The following is an 18,578-nucleotide window of genomic DNA, read 5'->3' as shown; positions in this document are numbered from 1 at the left end:
ATTGATGAGTAGAAAAAAAATCAATTATTTTAACTTTTAATGTTAAGATTCAAAATATTGACCGAATGATTTTTTAAAAAATAAACTTGAGAAAATAAAAATTATCAAAATTCCAATTTTTTGAATGAGTATAAATTTTTTTTATATTCAAATTTTATTAACTTAAATAATTTTTATATTTTTAACATTTATGTACATCTATATATTTATTTTCACTTTTGCAAGCATATAAAATAATTGATCACTCAATTATTTAAGGGGGAAGCTGGTCTGAGATACAAAAAAAAATTTGTTGTGATTTTTTTTTTCAGAGAAGCTTCTTTATTAAAATTTTTAAAATTTGTGACATGGTTAAGCATCACTCCAAGAATATTCTGTGAAATTTTCATAAAAAAATATTGAAAAATAAACCAGTGGTAGTGGGGAGAGACGGGTCAAAAAAGTCTCCATGCCGTAGGCAGGATAACTCATGACTGCATCTGAAATAAAAAAAAAAAAAGATTTCTTTAATACTCAAGTTTATCTTAGATTTGAACGAAGGATTTTTTTTTCATTAACTACTTATTTGTTAATTAAACAAAAGGAGGAATTTTTGGGAAAAATCAGAGTTTTTTTATTGCAGCTTGACCAAAATTCAAAAATGAATATTTTGTTTATTTCTTCGTTCAAATCCATCAAACTTATGTACTAAAGGAATCTTATTAGTTTTTTTATTTCAGATGCAGTCATGAGTTATCCTGCCTTCGGCATAGAGACTTTTTGTGACACGTCTCTCCCCACTACCACTGGCTTATTTTTCATTATTTTTTTATGAAAATTTCCTAGAATATTCTTGGAGTGATGCTTAACCATGTCACAAATTTTAAAAATTTTAAGAAAAAAGCTTCTCTGAAAAAAAAAATCACAATATCCTCTTTTTTTTGTATTTCAGACCCTCTCCCCCCTTAAAAACTGTTGCATTATTACAATTGGCCTTTCATTATATATCCATTAGGGCGGTCGTTAGAAATTAAATTTTCTCAGGCGCCCCATAAAAAGCTTCTTTTTAGTGCAAAAATACCTGGGGAATTGGTTTTTTCTTTTTAAGTAAAAAGAACACGTGCCGACGATCAAAATTTTTCGATACAACCGCGTTTTTTTTAAATATCTCATGAAATATGCAGATTAAAGGAAAAAGCCATAGGAACAATTTTGTAGGAAATTAAATTCTTGACAAAAAAGGTCATATTCATTTTTTTTATAGAATGTGTATTTTCGAAGATATTTTTAAAAAACTTCAGATCTTATCAATTGAGCATTTTTAGAATTACGAATGTTAAAAATAACGTTTTTTCTTAAATGTAGAAAACTTTGTACCTCGTAACATATCAATCATTAATGCTTGTATAGTTTCTATATACTTAGAAAAATTTTATTTTCAAAATTTGTAATCCTTAAAACCCATTGATAAGATCTAAAAAAAGTTTTTTTAAAATATCTTCATAAATACACATTTTATAAAAAAAATGAATATGACCTTTTTTGTCAAGAATTTAATTTCCTACAAAATTGTTCCCATGACTTTTTCCTCTAATCCGCATATTTCATGAGATATTAAAAAAAACGCGATTGTATCGCAAAATTTTGATCGTCGGCACGTGTTCATTTTACTTAAAAAAAAGCCAACCCAGGTATTTTTTCACTAAAAAATTTTTTATGACACCTGAGAAAATTTAATTTTTAACCACCCTACATTCATAAAAATAAATTTACATAATTACTCTCCCGTCATAACCATGTGTATTTTTTTATCAGACCCAATCATTTTACTCGTCCGCTCAGTACCGAGTATCGCCGACAATTGCATGTTATCATACTTCGTATACAATGTCGTAACAGTCATATTATTATCTGAGCCAGCTCTCGGATTCTGATTCGCCTCCTGCATAAAATTACACATTTCGCTGTAAAAATTTGAAAAAGTCGGCGGCGCGTAAAATATCAAATGACGTATGCCCTTGACAGTAACGCGCCTAAAGAAGTGAAAACGCTCCGAGTAAATCAAATAATGCGCGTCGCTGTGAAAGAACATATCCCGAGCCCGCGCTATTTTCGCGTCCTTCGAATACTCGCAAATCTGCACAAAATTCAAATCTTCCTTCTTAAAATAATTTCTCAACTTGACGTAATCAAAGTAAGAAGGTACAAAAATCAACGTGTGGTTCATAATACTGTCCTTGTACTGCGGCAAAATTTTGTTTACAAAGAAATTAAACCTCGCGTCAATTGCCTGCTGGTAATTAGCAGCGTCTACTTTGTAAAACACCTGCTGCAATTGAACAATCACCCGACAAATCGAACCATCGGACACCGGGTTCATGACTTTTATTTTTCCCGCGTAATTATGGCAGAATTTGTTAAACACAGAATGAACTTCCGGTAAATGAACACCGGAAAATATCAAAGTCTGCCTGTAATATTTAGCCCAGCCATTGACGGCCCAGCTTCTGACCCGGGAAAAGTCTGTGCCATGGTCTAGTTCTTTCGGCTGTAAGTGCAAGTGATTCAAAACATGGATCAAATGGTCCCAATTCTGCATGTAAAATAAATCGCACTGATCCATGATCAATAATTCGACGGAAGACAAGAAATCGTAGTCGCGATTCTCTTCACCGTCGGCGCCGACGAGCATCCGCAGCCCCAGCACCGACGTGATTATAATATCAGACGAATAAAAGTCGCAGTAGAGCTTCAAAGTCTTCTTCGTCAGCGCGATTCCTATTTTGAAAGTATCGTCAATGTTCCCGCTGAAAGTTTTCTCATAATCCTCTGGCTTGGGATTTTTTTTCGGCATTCTCAGAGTATCTCCCCCTGCAAATTCGTCAAGAAAACGTTTCTTGTTAACGACGGAGCCGCCTTTGTCGTCGCCGATTAATATTTCGATCAACAGCTCGACGATCTTCAGACACGAATGACGGAACGGGACGATGATAAGAACCTTGGGTCGAACTAGACCTTGGTCGCGATACTCGTCGGGTATTTGCGCTAGTGAATTTGCTTTTGATAACTTGGCGTTGTGGTGCAGAATCTTAGTCCGCGTTTTCAGCAAATGGTTTATTGTGTGCAGGCAATAAGTGAACATGATTTCGTTCTCGTTGTCGAATGTCCGCTCGCAGTACAGCAGATCCTGATAATTATTTACTATGGAAAATAATTCCTTCTGCGTCGGGGTCAGCGCGCTGGGATTCGAATCCAAATCGTCTTTTATGTTTTTGTAATTAGCTTTGGTAATGTTGTTCTGGATCTGATTCTTAATGTGCAATTTATTCCAATCAATCTCGCGGATCGACAAGGGAATAGTACCTGGCTCTGTGTATCTCTTGTCTTCTTTTATAAAGTCCAAAGATTTTGAAGACTTAGTATCGGGAGCTGGATTACATTTGGGAATTTGGACGATAAGTTTACCGAGAGCTGACCAAGTTAACTGATGGGTTTCGGTAGATGGCTTGGGACTTGACACTGAGGTGTACAAATCATCTGATAGATCATTTATTAAATGGAGGGAAAATGGGTCAGTTATGATACCGGAATCTTCACGTGCTGTTTCGTCATCTTCTTCATTTTCTTGAATTGTTAATTTAAAATCATCAACTTCTTCTTCTTCTTCTTCTTCTTCTTCTTCTTCTTTGTTACCAGCATCTAATATTTTATCTAATTTTATTTGACTTTCATTTGCTGATTCATCAGCACTGTCACTCATCTCAGTTTTTTTTTTTAATTCATCTTCAACTTCAGATTCTGATTCTGATTCTGATTCAGAGACGACTTTATTTTCATTAAAATTTTTTTTAAGAGAAAAAGTTGACATCAATGTCTTCATGGGATCTTCTTCTTCATCGGATGTCTCTTCGTCTTGTTTTACTTTTTCTTCTTCTTCAATTTTTTTTCTTCGGTTTTCAATCTCTGCATTTTTAGCATCGCGTTCTTTGACGTATGAAGCTTCGCGTAAATTAAATTTGCCTTTTTTGACTTTTGGCTTTGGAACTGATTTTGAATTTCGACGGTCTAGTTTTCTCTTACCACCACGTACTGGTCTTTTACCATACCCCATTTTTATATCACATATATTTCTGAAACAGTACATACATTTTTTTATTTTGTTTACTTTTAAAAATGAGATACTGAAGCTGACATAATTTTTGGAGTCTTTTAAAAATGATAAATTTAAAAAAAAAATGTTTGAAAAAATTGCACCTGTAGTTTTTTTAATTTGCTAAATGTGGGTTTTTTTATTTTCATTTTTTTAAAATTTATTTGTTGAAAAAAAACAAATCAAAAATTTTTGTTTATGAGTTTGAAGCCATCAAATTTAATTATAAATAAATGGAGTAAATTTAAAAAAAATAAAAAAATGCACATGTAGAAAATTTAAAAAACTGTAAGTGCAATTTTTAAAATTTATCATTTTTTAAAAAATCAAAAAGTTAGACGTTGACTAATTTCAGTATAATTAATTTAGTGTTTTTTTTTTAATTACTTACATGTGACATTAAATATATATTATTCAAATGAACTTAGGACATATAAATATGTAAATATATAAATTTAATTAATTAATTATCTAATTAACACGTGACAAATTATTTCTGTTTATTACAATTTAAAAAAGGTTATGTTCGATTAATTTTTACTCGACCACGTGGTAAAAACAAAGCCTCCATTTTTTCGCGGGAAATATTTAAATATTAAAGACATTCAAATTTTTTTTTTTTCACTGCGATATATTATTTTATTTATATTTATCACGACATATATTTAATAAATATATGTATTAAGAAATATTGCATTTCATAATACAAATTTTTATTTACAAAAAAAAAAAAAAAACTCAGTAATCATTAGAGAATAAAAATTAATAAACAAATAAATAGATAAAAATAAAGTCATTAAATATAAAACTTATGAAAACAAATATTTGATTTTAAAAAATAATACTTTTTAAATATAAATATTTATGAATAAATACTGGATAAGCTTGTAAAATATAAAAATCTAAAAATAAATAAAAAAATATTTTTACTAAAGGAAGTAAATATTGACAGACAAATTTTAAAAAATCCATGTGAAGAATTTTAAGAAATTCTTGTGTTTATTTTTTGAAAATTTTTATGATAATCAGCTTTATAATTAAACATTTAAATTTTCAATTGTCTGTTACTTTCAGCGCCATAATAAAATGAGCGTGAATGTAACTGACAAGTGGGAATTTCTTAAATTTTTTAAATAAATAAAATGTCAAAATAAAAATAAAAAGTGCATGTGTAGATCAATAAAAAATCCGCGCGCTTTTTTAAAACTTCATTATTTCAAATTTAAAAAACTGTGATACTGACATGAGTGTGAATGTAGCAGACATCAGGCACATTTAAAATTATTAATAAATAGGGTAAATAATTAAAAAATTTTAATTTAAAAAAAAAATGCATATTTAAGAAATTTTGAAATTGATAAGTGCATTTTTTGTATATATTTTTTTTGTAATTATTTACTCTACTCATTTACAATTTTAAATTTGTCTGATGTCTGCTACTTTCATGATAGTGATACTGACATCAGCTGACGTTTAATAATTTTTTGATTTTTTTTTTCTGTGACAAATTACAAAAAAAAAATATATTTAAAAAATTGCACTTATACTTTTTTAAATTTTCTACAAGTGCATTTTTTTAGTTTTTTTAAAAAATTAATAATTTAAAAAAAAAATCCCGAAATTCTTAACTGTCGTTGAAATAACTGACAAGTGTCAATTTTCAAAATTTTAAAATAAACAAATAAAAAATAAGAATGAAAATTTGAAAAATGCGTATTTGGATCAATAAAAATCCGCGCGCATTTTTTTAAATTCCATCATTTTTTTAAACTTCTAAAAACTGTGATATAGAAACCAGCTGACATCTATTAATTTTTGGATTCTTTTTTTTATGCCAAATTACAAAAAAAAAATATTTTCGAAAAATTGCACTTATACTTTTGTAAATTTTCTACAAGTGCATTTTTTTATTTTTTTCAAAAATTCATTTTTCAAAAAGAAAATCCCAAATTTCTTAACTGTCTCAACTTAGCCATCACCGCGCCAATTTTAAAAATTTAAAAACATCAGAATCTAAATCGAATGAAATAAAAAAAATGCTTCTTAACAAAATTTTCAAATCACCATGTGCATTTTTTTCATTTTCCCATTTTTTATCATTCAATTTATATATTAATAATTTAAAACTCTGCTACATTCTAACAGAGTCTATTACCGGAAGTAGGAAGTAGTAAACAAGATTAATTAATCATCCCCACTTAATAATTCTCTCGCCGGTTATTTACATTACTAATAAATATAAAAAAATTTTTATCTCTTTATCACTTACCACAATCATATATATATAAATATACAATATATACCAATAATTGTGTCATAGTCATATTCCATCATTATCATTAATCTTGACATAGTCATCAACATACATTTTATAGATACATACATATACACATACATATATATATATATATATATATATATATATATATATATATATATATATATATAACATTAGAAGTGAATATTATTTATTAGTTTTTTTTTTACCGTAGAGCTGAAGCAGACGAGAGTAAAACCCAGAGAAAAATATGCGCGCGCAGAAACAACACAACGTAAACTGCAGGAGCAACATCTAGCTAGTGTAGATAGACAGCACACAATATATAGAACACACTATAGACTATAGACTACATCAATTTAAAAAGTCTAATGGTCTAAGTCGAAGTCTAGTTGTCTAAGTCTCCAAGTCGCAGTTAAACGCAACCTGAAGAAAAGAAAAAAGTAATTAAGCGACAGGTCCATATATTAAATATATAGTGTTCATATTAATACATATACATGTATGTGGAACTCGTGAACGAGTGTCCAGTTGTCGAGACACCATCACTATAGACGTATCAAAGTTATTTAAAAAAAAACCAAATGTGAAATTTTTAAAAATTTAAATGGAGTTGTGATTTATCAGACAATAATTTAAATAACAAATGAATTATCAGCGAGATATGGTTAAGAGAGCGTTAGTGAGTAATTAATTTAATAAACACTAGTTTAAATTTAAAAACAAAATTATTTAAATTTAAATGTTTTGAAAATTTAAAATTTATTACGCAGGTGGAGTAAAATAGTGAATTGTTAAAGAGGTTTATTGACGTTTAAAGTTTGTGGATGAAATTTAAAATAGAGATAATTAATTGAGTAAAATAATAAAAGTTTTCTCATGAGCTCTTCCATTGGAATTGGAAGTCTGGTAGTAAGATGGCTGTGCAGTTGGACGGCGGGGGGAAAGAGGATTTAAAAACACAATTTGTCACGAGGGAAGGAACATACAAACTGATGACATTGTCTGAATATTCACGTCCTAATCGTGTGGGGAATACGGACACCAGAGGAAGTGCATCAGTCAGGGTGTCATTTGTTACTTTGCCGGATCCCGCCGACCCCACGGGGGCACAAGGACTTGGTGACCGAATGTGCTTTAATTTCGGCAAGGAACTCTTCGTTTACGTTTACCGGGGTGTCAAAAAGGTTTGTTGGTTACTTTTACAATTATTGATACTCATATATTTGTTTTTTTTTTGGGTTCAAGTTTGTTCGTTTTGGGCATAACCTAAAAATTGATGGCTGACTCCATCTTTTCTTCATCATACCACACCTAGTTGGATAAAAATATATGTACATGTATATGTATATATATATGTGTTATTTTTTTTTTGTTATTAATTATTATTTATGAGTGAATGATATTTATTTCCGGGTCATTCATTTTATGGATTTTTTCTGTACTGGTCATCGCCCTAATTTTTTTTTTTTTTTTTTTTATGATAGATTACAAAAAAAAATATTTTGAAAAATTGCACATGTAGTTTTTTAGATTTTCTATATGTGCATTTTTTTACTTTTTTAAAGAATTTATTTCCAGAATCAAAAACCAAAAATTTTTAATTGTCTGTTAACTCCAGAATCATCTAGTCAGCGGTCTAATAATTTTTGATTTTTTTTTTTTTTGTTACGATAAATTGAAAAAAAAAATATTTTGAAAAATTGCACATGTAGTTTTTTAAATTTTCTACATGTGCATTTTTTTACTTTTTTTTTAAATTTATTTCCTGAATCAAAAACCAAAAATATTTGTCTGCTAACTCCATGATATTGTAGTCAGCGGTCTAATAATTTTTGAATTTCTTTTTAAACTATAAATTGTCAAAAAAAAAATATTTTGAAAAATTGCACTTATACTTTTTTAAATTTTCTACATGTGCATTTTTTTACTTTTTTTAAAAATTCATTTCCTGTGCAAAAATTCAAAAATTTTTGTCTGCTAACTTGAGTATCATTTTGCATCAATTAATTTTTTACGATCCTAAAATTACGCGACTATTAAATCAATAAAAAAAAAAAAATAAAAAAATGCACATGTAGAAAATTTCAAAAACCACATGTGCAATTTCTCAAAATATTTTTTTTTTCACAATTTATCTAAAAAAAAAAAAAAACCCACAAAACCAGCCGTCTCCTAACCAGTATCTTAAATATTTTTAATCCAAAATTAATAATAAAAATTTTTTTAAAGGCCGTGGACCTGAACAAACCAGTCGACAAAAAGTTATACAAAGGAACAAACCCAACGTGTCATAATTTCAACCAGACAACAGCGACCGCCGATACGGCACCGCTCCTCGTAGGATTTTCCACCGGCCAAATTCAGCTGATCGATCCAATAAAAAAAGAGCTGAATAAATTGTACAATGAAGAGGTAAAAAATATTATAAATAATAAATAAATGTCAGTATATAGTCCCCGATATATTTCAAATAAATAATAAACATATTAAATATTTACAGAGGCTTATAGACAAAACAAAAGTGACCTGCATTAAATGGGTACCGGGGTCGAGTAATTTATTCCTCGTGTCCCACAGTTCTGGTCAACTTTATTTATACAATTGGGAACTTCCTTGCGGGACAACCTCACCACATTACCAGCCATTTAAATCCGGTGATGGATACGCCATTCATACATGCAAGACCAAGTCTACGAGGAACCCTCTGTACAGATGGGTGATCGGCGCCGAGGGCTGCTGCATCAACGAGTTCGCCTTCAGTCCCTGCGGTACAAATTTAGCCGTCGTCTCCCAGGATGGTTTCCTCCGTGTCTTCCACTACGACACAATGGAACTCGTCGGGTCAGCTCGCAGTTACTTCGGTGGATTTTTGTGCGTATGCTGGTCCCCAGACGGACGATACGTCGTCGTCGGAGGTGAGGATGATCTCGTAACAATATGGAGCTTTCATGAAAAGCGAGTGGTCGCCCGTGGGCAGGGTCACCACAGCTGGGTCAGTGTCGTCGCATTCGACCCCTTCACTACCTGCTACGGCGAAGCCGACGGCGACTTCTCCGGATCAGATGACGAAGCGATGCATCAGCAACACAATAATCATAATAATTTTAGTGATAAATCCAATAGACTGTCGACGACTTCCCAAGGAATTCATTCGAACAGAAACTCCTGCAGCTCAGAACTACGAGTACCTGGGGGTACTTGTTACCGACTTGGTAGTGTGTCAGAGGACACACAACTGTGTCTATGGGACATAACTGAGGACGTGCTGAGACAGCCAGTGTGTGCTAAGCAGAGAGTATCAGCCGCTGGTTCGGGTACGCTGTCGTCATCGGGTACTCTGAGCAGCGGGAATGGCACTACGTCTAATCACGTTACGAACAATATGAAATATAATAATATGAACAATATAAGTTTTAGTAAAGATGGAACTGTTAGTCATAATAATTCCGACAGTAGTACGAACAATAGCACCAGCAATACCGCTGTCTCGACGGTTAATTCATTGACCCAAAGATTCGCTGGTCTTGGGTTCGGTGAACGTAACAAGGGTGATAATCATAAGAGAAATTTTAGTCTGACGATGAGATCAAGTAGCACAAGTAATAATAGTAATTCAGTGGTTAACAGTGGGGATAAAGCTAGTAGTAATAATACGAACACGACTAATTTAAATAGTGTCGGTGGTAGTATAGGTGGTAGTAATAAAAAATCCAGTTCTGTGATGGACGATCCGATGCGATTAATCGGGACAGCTTGGTGCCCAAGATTCGATGAGTGCCCGGTACTGGAGCCGCTTGTGTGCAAAAAATTGGCACACGAACGATTGACTGAACTAGTATTTAGGGAAGATTGTTTCGTCACTGCGTGCCAGGATGGATATGTGTACACGTGGGCAAGACCTGGGCATATGGTAGGTCCTCTTACCATAAGCAGCACCTTGCACAGACCACATCATCATACTAATTTACACACAAATATTAATTCCATGCGACTTAATGATCTCTGATGTAACTATTCTAGATGTTATTTTTTTATTATTATTTGTGGACTGTAAAAAACTATGATTCTGAGGTAACGGATGACTCAAAGTTTTTGGATTCTTTTTTTTAACGAATGGGTTACAAAAAAAAAAAAATAAAAAAATGCATGTGTAGGAAATTTGATAAACTACAAGTGCAATTTTTTTAAATATTTTTTTTTTTACAATTTATCATTTAAAAAATAAATCAAAAAATTATGAAGTCGGCTAACTGTATCATGGAGTAAACAGACAATTGATAATTCTTGAATTTTTTTTTTAACGTATGGGTTGCAAAAAAAAAATAAATAAAAAAATACATGTGTAGGAAATTTAAAAAACTACAAGTGCAATTTTTTTAAATATTTTTTTCTTTACATTTTATCGTTTAGAAAAAAATCAAAAAATTTTAAGACTTCGGGGATGATAGAGTTAGTAGACAATTAAAAATTTTGGATTTTTGTTTCAGAAAATGAATTTTAAAAAAAAATAATAAAAATGCACGTGTAGAGAATTAAAAAAACTACAAATGCAATTTTTTAAAATATTTTTTTTTTGAATTTATCATTGAGAAAACAATTATTAAATGGTGGCTGACTTTAGTGTTATGGGGTAAACAGATAATTAACAATTTTCGAATTTTTTTTTTCAACAACTTTATTGAAAGAAAAAAATGCATGTGTAGGAAATTTAAAAAACTACAAGTGCAAGATTAAAATTATTTTTGAAAAAAATCCAAAAATTATAAAACGTCAGCGAACTTCAGTATCATAAAAAATTGGGAGTTAATTCGGAGTAATTACGGATTTTAATTTGAATTCACGCGGAGTTCAGGAGTTGAAGACAAAATTACTGAGTATATGGAGTAAATAGAAGTTTTTTTTCAACAGAGTGATTTTAGATTTTATTTTAATCCGCAGCTACTTGAATTTAAAATTTTATTTTTAAAATAAACTCTGGTAAAGTTTGAGCTCTTCATGATTTTTGATTTCCCATTTAAATATCATGGGAAAAAAAAGGTTTGATTTTTATACCTGGACAATGGATCATTGAATAGATCTCAGGGTATATTTTTGTAGGGATTTACTCGCTCTACATAAAAAGTCTCATTATTTTTTGATAAATTTATGTTCAAGAGTTATTGGAGCTCAAGTCAATTTCCAGTAAATTTCGAGATCTTTTTACTTTTCTGGCGAAACTATCAGACTTATGACAAAATGTCATAGGACCTTTTTTGTAGACAATTTTATTCCCTACAAATTATCTCTGATGAAGTTTTTCAAAATTCCGCAGTGTTTTCTAGTTATTTTAATTTTAATCTCAAGCTTTCGAAATCTATCAAAACACTACTTTTTTTAGAGCTTGACATTAAAATGGAAATAACTAGAAAACAATGCGGAATTTTAAAAAACTTTATCAGAGATAATTAGTAGGAAATAAAATTGTCTACAAAAAAGGTCCTATGACATTTTGTCATAAGTCTGATAGTTTCGCCGGAAAAGTAAAAAGATCTCGAAATTTACTGGAAATTGACTTGAGCTCCAATAACTTTTGAACATAAATTTATCAAAAAATAATGAGACTTTTTTTGTAGAGCGTTTAATTCCCTACAAAAATATATCCCATGCTTATCTATTCAATGATCCACTGCCAGGTAAAAAAATCAAAACAAAATTTTTTTCTGTTATTTAAATGGGAAAGAAAAAATCCCGAAGAGACTTAATTAAATTAAAAGCTCAAACTTCACTCCGTAATTAATCCGCATTCACTCAGTAAATTTTTACAGTGCAAAATAATTACTGTCAAAGCTTCACCAATTTAATTCTCTATTGTTAATTATTATTATTATTATTATTAATTATCAATTATTATTATCACTATTATCACAATACTTTATTCATTTGTATATTAAATTATCGTACCAAGTGCGTTTTATGTTAAAAACATAAAATATATAAATGAATTAGTATATATATACATATTCAAAGTAAATATATTTATATTTGAATTAAAATAGAAGATCTGTAGCGCTTTTACTTTGTAAATTTTTTTTTCTTTCTTTACTGTTTTAAAAAAATCATTTTTAAAAAATGTTTCAATACTATTTTTATTATTATTTAATAAAAAAATATTTATACATATTTTTTGTGCATTTAAGTATTAAAATATATACTAGGTATTAATAAAATGCGTACCAGTGTTCAATTTTTTTTTTTTGTAAATTTAAAATTTTAATTAATTTGCCTTTCATTAAACCAAAATTGTTATTAATTTTTTTTTTACGTGTGTGATCGCGTGCCATTTTAAGGAGGGTGGAAATAGAGCGTTAAAGATCTTCTACGTGTTAAAATATTTATTACTTACCGTATCACTGTTACATTAAGAAATTACATACATGGAAAATAATAAAAATATTAAATAGTTTATTAGTAAATAATTTAAAGTCGCACGAATAATTAGATTAGATGAATTGTGTATTTATTATTATATATTTTGCAACTTTTTTTTGGCCTACACTGAGAGAAAAAAATTAAATTCAAGTAATTTTTTTTGTGTATATAAATACTCAAAATAAGTAATTTTTTGAAAATTAAATTGATTGTTATTTTAAAAAAACTTGCTCACTTTAGTAATAAATTTCTAGAAGCATGAATGGCAAGCAAATATTTCGACAATTTAGTTGATTTGTTCTCAAATTTATTACAATTAAAAACCAGAGAAATTATTTGGTTAAGAAAAAAAAAAGGAATTGAAGAAAGATATAATTAAAAATTAGAAAAAAATAATTGCACTGAAAAAAATTTGTTTTTATAACAAAATGAAATTTCTCATTGGTTTTGATAAAAATATAAAATATATTAATTTTTTCAAGAGCTACTTCTATAAACTATTAAATATTTAAATTTTATTGTTTAGTTGTGTAAATTAATATTTAAGATGACAGACATCGATGAATAACTTAAGAGTTTATTAAAAACATGATTTCCAATAAGCCATCGTGGCTGCGCGCGCTAACGCGAGGTTATAAGTCTCGATCGGTCTGGGTTTGAATCCTAGGGAGGGTAAAATTATTTACTTATACAAAAAATGTTTGTTGAGGTACGAAACTAATCTGAACATTAGATAAAAAAAGACATGTCTAATAATATTTTTTTGACGAAATCAAATTGTTTTCTTAGTATTGAGCAAGCAAATAAAATTATATATATTTTGTATATAATTACATCCTGTATTCGTATAGATTATATATAATTATATACAATTCTACATAATTGTATATAAATATATACATTTGTATATAACTACATACTGTATTCGTATAGATTATATATAATTATATACAATTCTATATAATTGTACACAAATATATATATTTCTATATAATTATATAATGTATTCGTATAGACTATACATAATTATATACAACTCTATATGATTGTATACAAATATATACATTTGTATATAATTACAGACTGCATTGGTATAGATTATATATAGTTATATACAATTCTATGTAATTTTATATGAATATATACATTTCTATATAATTACATAATGTATTCGTATAGAGTATACTTAATTATATACAATTCTATATAATTGTGTACATATATATACATTTGTATAGAATATACATATAATTATATATAAGCCTATATAATTATATACAATTCTACATAATTGTGTATAATTACATACGGTATTTGTATAGATTATATATAATTATATACAACTCTATATAATTGTATATAAAGATATACATTTCTATATAATTACATAATGTATTCGTATAGAGTATACTTAATTATATACAATTCTATATAATTGTGTACATATATATACATATATACATTTGTATAGAAAATATATATAATTATATATATGTCTATATAATTATATACAATTCTACATAATTGTGTATAATTACATACGGTATTCGTATAGATTATATATAATTATATACAACTCTATATAATTGTATATAAAGATATACATTTCGATATAATTACATTATGTATTAGTATAGAGTATACTCAATTATATACAATTCTATATAATTGTGTACATACATACATATATATACATATATACATTTGTATATAAAATATATAATTATATATAAGTCTATATAATTATATACAATTCTACATAATTGTATATAATTACATACGGTATTTGTATAGATGATATATAATTATATACAACTCTATATAATTGTATATAAATATATACATTTTTATATAATTACATAATGTATTCGTATAGAGTATACATAATTATATAAAAATTTTATATAATTATACATTACCTCTATCCAATTGTATATAATTCATATATAACTGTATATAGTTATATAAAATCTCTTTTCATCAGATCAGACACGAATTTACAAAAAAATAATTTTCAATCTATAAATAAAAATTGAATATTTGAAATCTAATTATAATTTTTTCGATTTAAATCTACTAATTTAAAAAGTTAAAAATAATTAAAAATCTCTTTTATTATAAAGTTGATGAAATCGATTTGAACTAAATTCCCACCTCGAATTTTTTTCTCTCAGTGTACCAAGAATTTTTATATATAATTACTAATTAATAATTATAGGGCAGGCCCCTTTTTATTTCCACCCTCCAATATCCTTTATATATATATTATATTTAGAACTTAGATTAGTTTAGTCAGATTGGATAAACTAAATAAAATGTAGAAAAATAATTAATTATGCAACGAGACTTTCCCAAAAAAATTAAAAATGTGACATTTAATTTTGTCTTTTGTTTGTTTATAAATAAAAAAAAAATAGTCTAGTTAAATAAAAAAACAGACAAAAATAAAATTAAAATGAAATGCTGCTTGCTTCCTGCTTGTTTAATTTTTGCCGTATGCGTGTTTATTTATAATTAAAAAAAAAAAAAAAAAAGGAAAACCCAAATCATTGTTTTCTTTTTTTTTTTAATTATTATTTTAATTAAGTTTAAATAGATGTTCATATTGTTTAAGATATAAAAAATAAAGTCATAAATTTTCGATGCCAAATTGATGAAAATTTTGTTTATTTATTTGCGTAGTCATAAATTTTTTTTTTTTAATTTAATGATAATTTGTTATGAATTTTTAAAAAATATATGCTTGTATAATTATTATTAATTTATAATTAATGATTTTTTAATATAATTATTGTAATTAAAAAATGCTTGCGCTTAATTATTTTTTGACTCATTTATTAGACGAACTTGATATTTTATTGAGGAAAATAAACATTTAAAATGAATGAGTTTTGCGATGCTTTAGTGCTTGCGAGATAACGTCAATTGCTGCTCCATTTTATCGCATGGTACGTATACTTTATTTTATTTTATTTTTTTTGAGAACCTGATGCTTTATACTAAAATTTACTTATTTTTGCCTAAAAAATGCTTTTAAAAAATTTAAATATTTAGTTTAGATTTATGAATTTCAACAAAGCACCAAAATTTGATTTCCTTGAAAATAAATTTTATTAACGAATTTTAAAATTACTTGTAGATTTTTTTTTTAATTTTATAATTAAAAAAAAAAGTCTAATTATTCACATGAAAAATATAATTTATTTACTATATTTAATTTATATACAAGTATAGGAGAGGGGCAAAATGGAGTATTTTCAAAATTTAATAAAAAAGTGTTTTTTAAAGATTCCAAAATCATGTAAATATAATTGAGCATTATTTTGAATTTTTTTTAGTGTTTTCGAAAATTTTTGTAAGAAGTATGAATTTGATTTTTTTCTTATCAATTTACAATAAAAGAACTCGGGTCAAATTACTTCAGGTATTTCAATAATCAACGAAAATATTAAAAATTTTTTTAATTTTTAAATTTAATTAACTTTTAATTATTTTTGAATATATTACTTTAAGCAACATATAATTGCTTTTTTAAAAATATCTTCTTTGGAATTAAAACTGACTCAAATCTTTTACTTTGAAGTTAATAATAAATAGTAATTAGCAAACAAAAATTGCCAATTTAAAGTCGGTAGTTAAACTTTTTTAAAAATCTAAAGTGTCAGTCGAAAAATGTCAATGACTTTTGTTTTTTGAAAAAAACTATTTAAATTTTTTTTCTTCCTCTGCATCCAATAATTATGTGAAATGTAATTTTTCTTTATGTAAATTACTTACAAGAAAATTTAATTTGCCCAAATTTATTTAATATCCAGAATTTTTGTCACCTTTAAGGTCCCCATTTTGCCCGCGAAATATGAAAATTTTTTTTTACAGCAGCTGAAAATTTTTTCTATTCACTCAGAATGTTTAAAAAAAAAAATCGGTTTGTCGGTTGACCCTGTGGGCCAGCCCCAAAACTCCCCACCCATTTCGAGCTCCTTGAGCTCGAAAAATTGTTGTAGATAAATTTTCGAGCTCGAAAATATTTTTGTGTGCCTTGTTTTCAAAAAATAACGTTTTTTACCATTTTTCTACAACGATATCTCTCGAACGAATAAACCGATGAGACGTTCAAGGTGGCAATCGACGCGTTTTATTGAGTTCTACAACTGATCAGATTTTGAAATTGATTTACCTAGTCGTTTTTGAAAAATTTCCAAAATACTAATAAAATTTTTTTTTTTTAATTCTTTCGTTAACGGTTTCTCTTGAACGAATGAACCAATTTTGATTGTTGAGGCAGCAGTCGACGCGGCTTACAAAGTTTTAGAACTGAATAGATTTTGGAATCAATCCATCGATCGAATTAAAAGTTATTCAAAAAAAACATTTTTGAAAAAATTTTATTTTTGAAATATCTCCGAACGTACCCTACCGATTAAGCTCAAATTTTCAGTGTTTATAGTAAATAACAAGCCGCGTCGAATGACAACTTGAAGATCAAAATCGGTTCATCCGTTCAAAAGTTACAGAATATTTCTATTCGTACATACATGCATACATACACTCGATCATCTTGAATTTAGTCAGAATAGCTTCCCAGAACCTCAAAACGTCAACATCTGTTGGAATTTCGATTTTCACAAATCGAGGTGAAGTCAATAACTTCCCGAATTTTTAAAAATTTTCAATTTTCTTAGCGGGAAATTAAAAAACCATATTTGAGTCTCCGAAAATTATTTTCTTCAATATCCCATTTTGCCCCTGTCTCTCCTAATTTTTAAAAATATTCATTCAATTTTAATGAAAATTAATAAGAAGAAGATGGGGTGAAATCAAATTTCTTGCCTCAAAAAATATTTTACTCGCGATAAAAAATTTTTTTTTATCATCAATTGAAGTAAAAAATTTTCTTGATCCAAGAAAAGTTTTTCCCGCCAAAAATTTTTCTCTGCGCAATTTTTCTTGATCGAAGAAATTATTTTTTCTCCACAATTTGAAATTCTGAAATCTGCTAAAAAACATTTTCAAACTCTTAGTATTTTTTAATGCAGACTATCACATATTTGTATAAATAAAATAAAAAGTTAAAATGCATGTTTGTATTTTTTCAACAGCCAGGACAAATAATAAATGCGTCACACATCGTGAGTCCTGGTAAAAATGGAGGAACAATTGTATAGCCACAGGAAATATCAATGAACAATTCGTCTTCTTCTTCTTCAATAAGAAGAAAACAAGAAGATGATGACGTCTACGAAGATTTTTCACGATTGACTGAAATATTATTTATACCACCGACACAACATCGACGATTATATTATTATATATAATTGACAAACGAAATAAACTAAAGTCCATTTGAAATAAATATATATATATATATATATATATATATATATATATATATATATATATATATATATACTCATATGCAGAATGATAATGATTAATATGTCCAAACAATAAATTGAATAAACAAAACAAAAAAAGAACAAGCATTTTTCAAAATATAAAACTCAAAATTTCTAGCTCAAAAAAATATCTTAATTAATAATTAAAATTTTTACATGCTTTTTGTACTATTTTTTATTATTGTTGAATGCTTGTGGTTTCAGATATTAATTACACTTAGATTCAAGTGTAATTAATAATTAAATAGTTATGACTGTTGTAAATTTTTTTTTTGAATTCTATGTGTTCTGAAGGATTTTGAATATGAGCTAAAGAATCATATATTTTTTCTTATACGTCATTCCATTAATTAACTTAGTTAAT

The 18,578-nt window shown here is 27.7% G+C and overlaps 2 protein-coding genes across 3 annotated transcripts; one reads left to right on the top strand and one right to left on the bottom strand.

The window, feature by feature from the left end:
- Positions 1–111: 111 nt before the first annotated feature.
- Positions 112–4,642, bottom strand: LOC103572502 (U3 small nucleolar RNA-associated protein 25 homolog). Its single transcript, XM_008551136.2, has 2 exons — positions 4,521–4,642; positions 112–4,109 (listed from the first exon to the last, which is right to left on the bottom strand). Exon 2 carries the CDS (start codon positions 4,088–4,090, stop codon positions 1,757–1,759), a length of 2,334 nt encoding a protein of 777 aa, XP_008549358.1. The 5' UTR covers positions 4,091–4,109; positions 4,521–4,642; the 3' UTR covers positions 112–1,756.
- A 1,996-nt stretch (positions 4,643–6,638) lies between these two features.
- Positions 6,639–18,117, top strand: LOC103572503 (WD repeat-containing protein 20). 2 transcript variants are annotated; one of them, XM_014441334.2, is made up of 5 exons: positions 6,639–7,089; positions 7,181–7,594; positions 8,640–8,822; positions 8,911–10,320; positions 17,918–18,117. In XM_014441334.2, the coding sequence occupies exons 2-5, from the start codon at positions 7,325–7,327 to the stop codon at positions 17,981–17,983; spliced, it is 1,929 nt and encodes a 642-aa protein (XP_014296820.1). In that variant the 5' UTR covers positions 6,639–7,089; positions 7,181–7,324; the 3' UTR covers positions 17,984–18,117. The 2 variants fall into 2 exon arrangements, with proteins under 2 accessions (XP_014296820.1, XP_008549359.1); XM_008551137.3 differs by lacking the exon at positions 17,918–18,117 and having other exon boundaries at positions 6,640–7,089; positions 8,911–11,434.
- The last annotated feature ends 461 nt before the right edge of the window (positions 18,118–18,578 follow it).

Source organism: Microplitis demolitor, chromosome 8, assembly GCF_026212275.2.
Source record: "Microplitis demolitor isolate Queensland-Clemson2020A chromosome 8, iyMicDemo2.1a, whole genome shotgun sequence".
Classification (NCBI taxonomy): domain Eukaryota; kingdom Metazoa; phylum Arthropoda; class Insecta; order Hymenoptera; family Braconidae; genus Microplitis; species Microplitis demolitor.
This window is presented reverse-complemented; position numbering and strand designations above follow the sequence as displayed.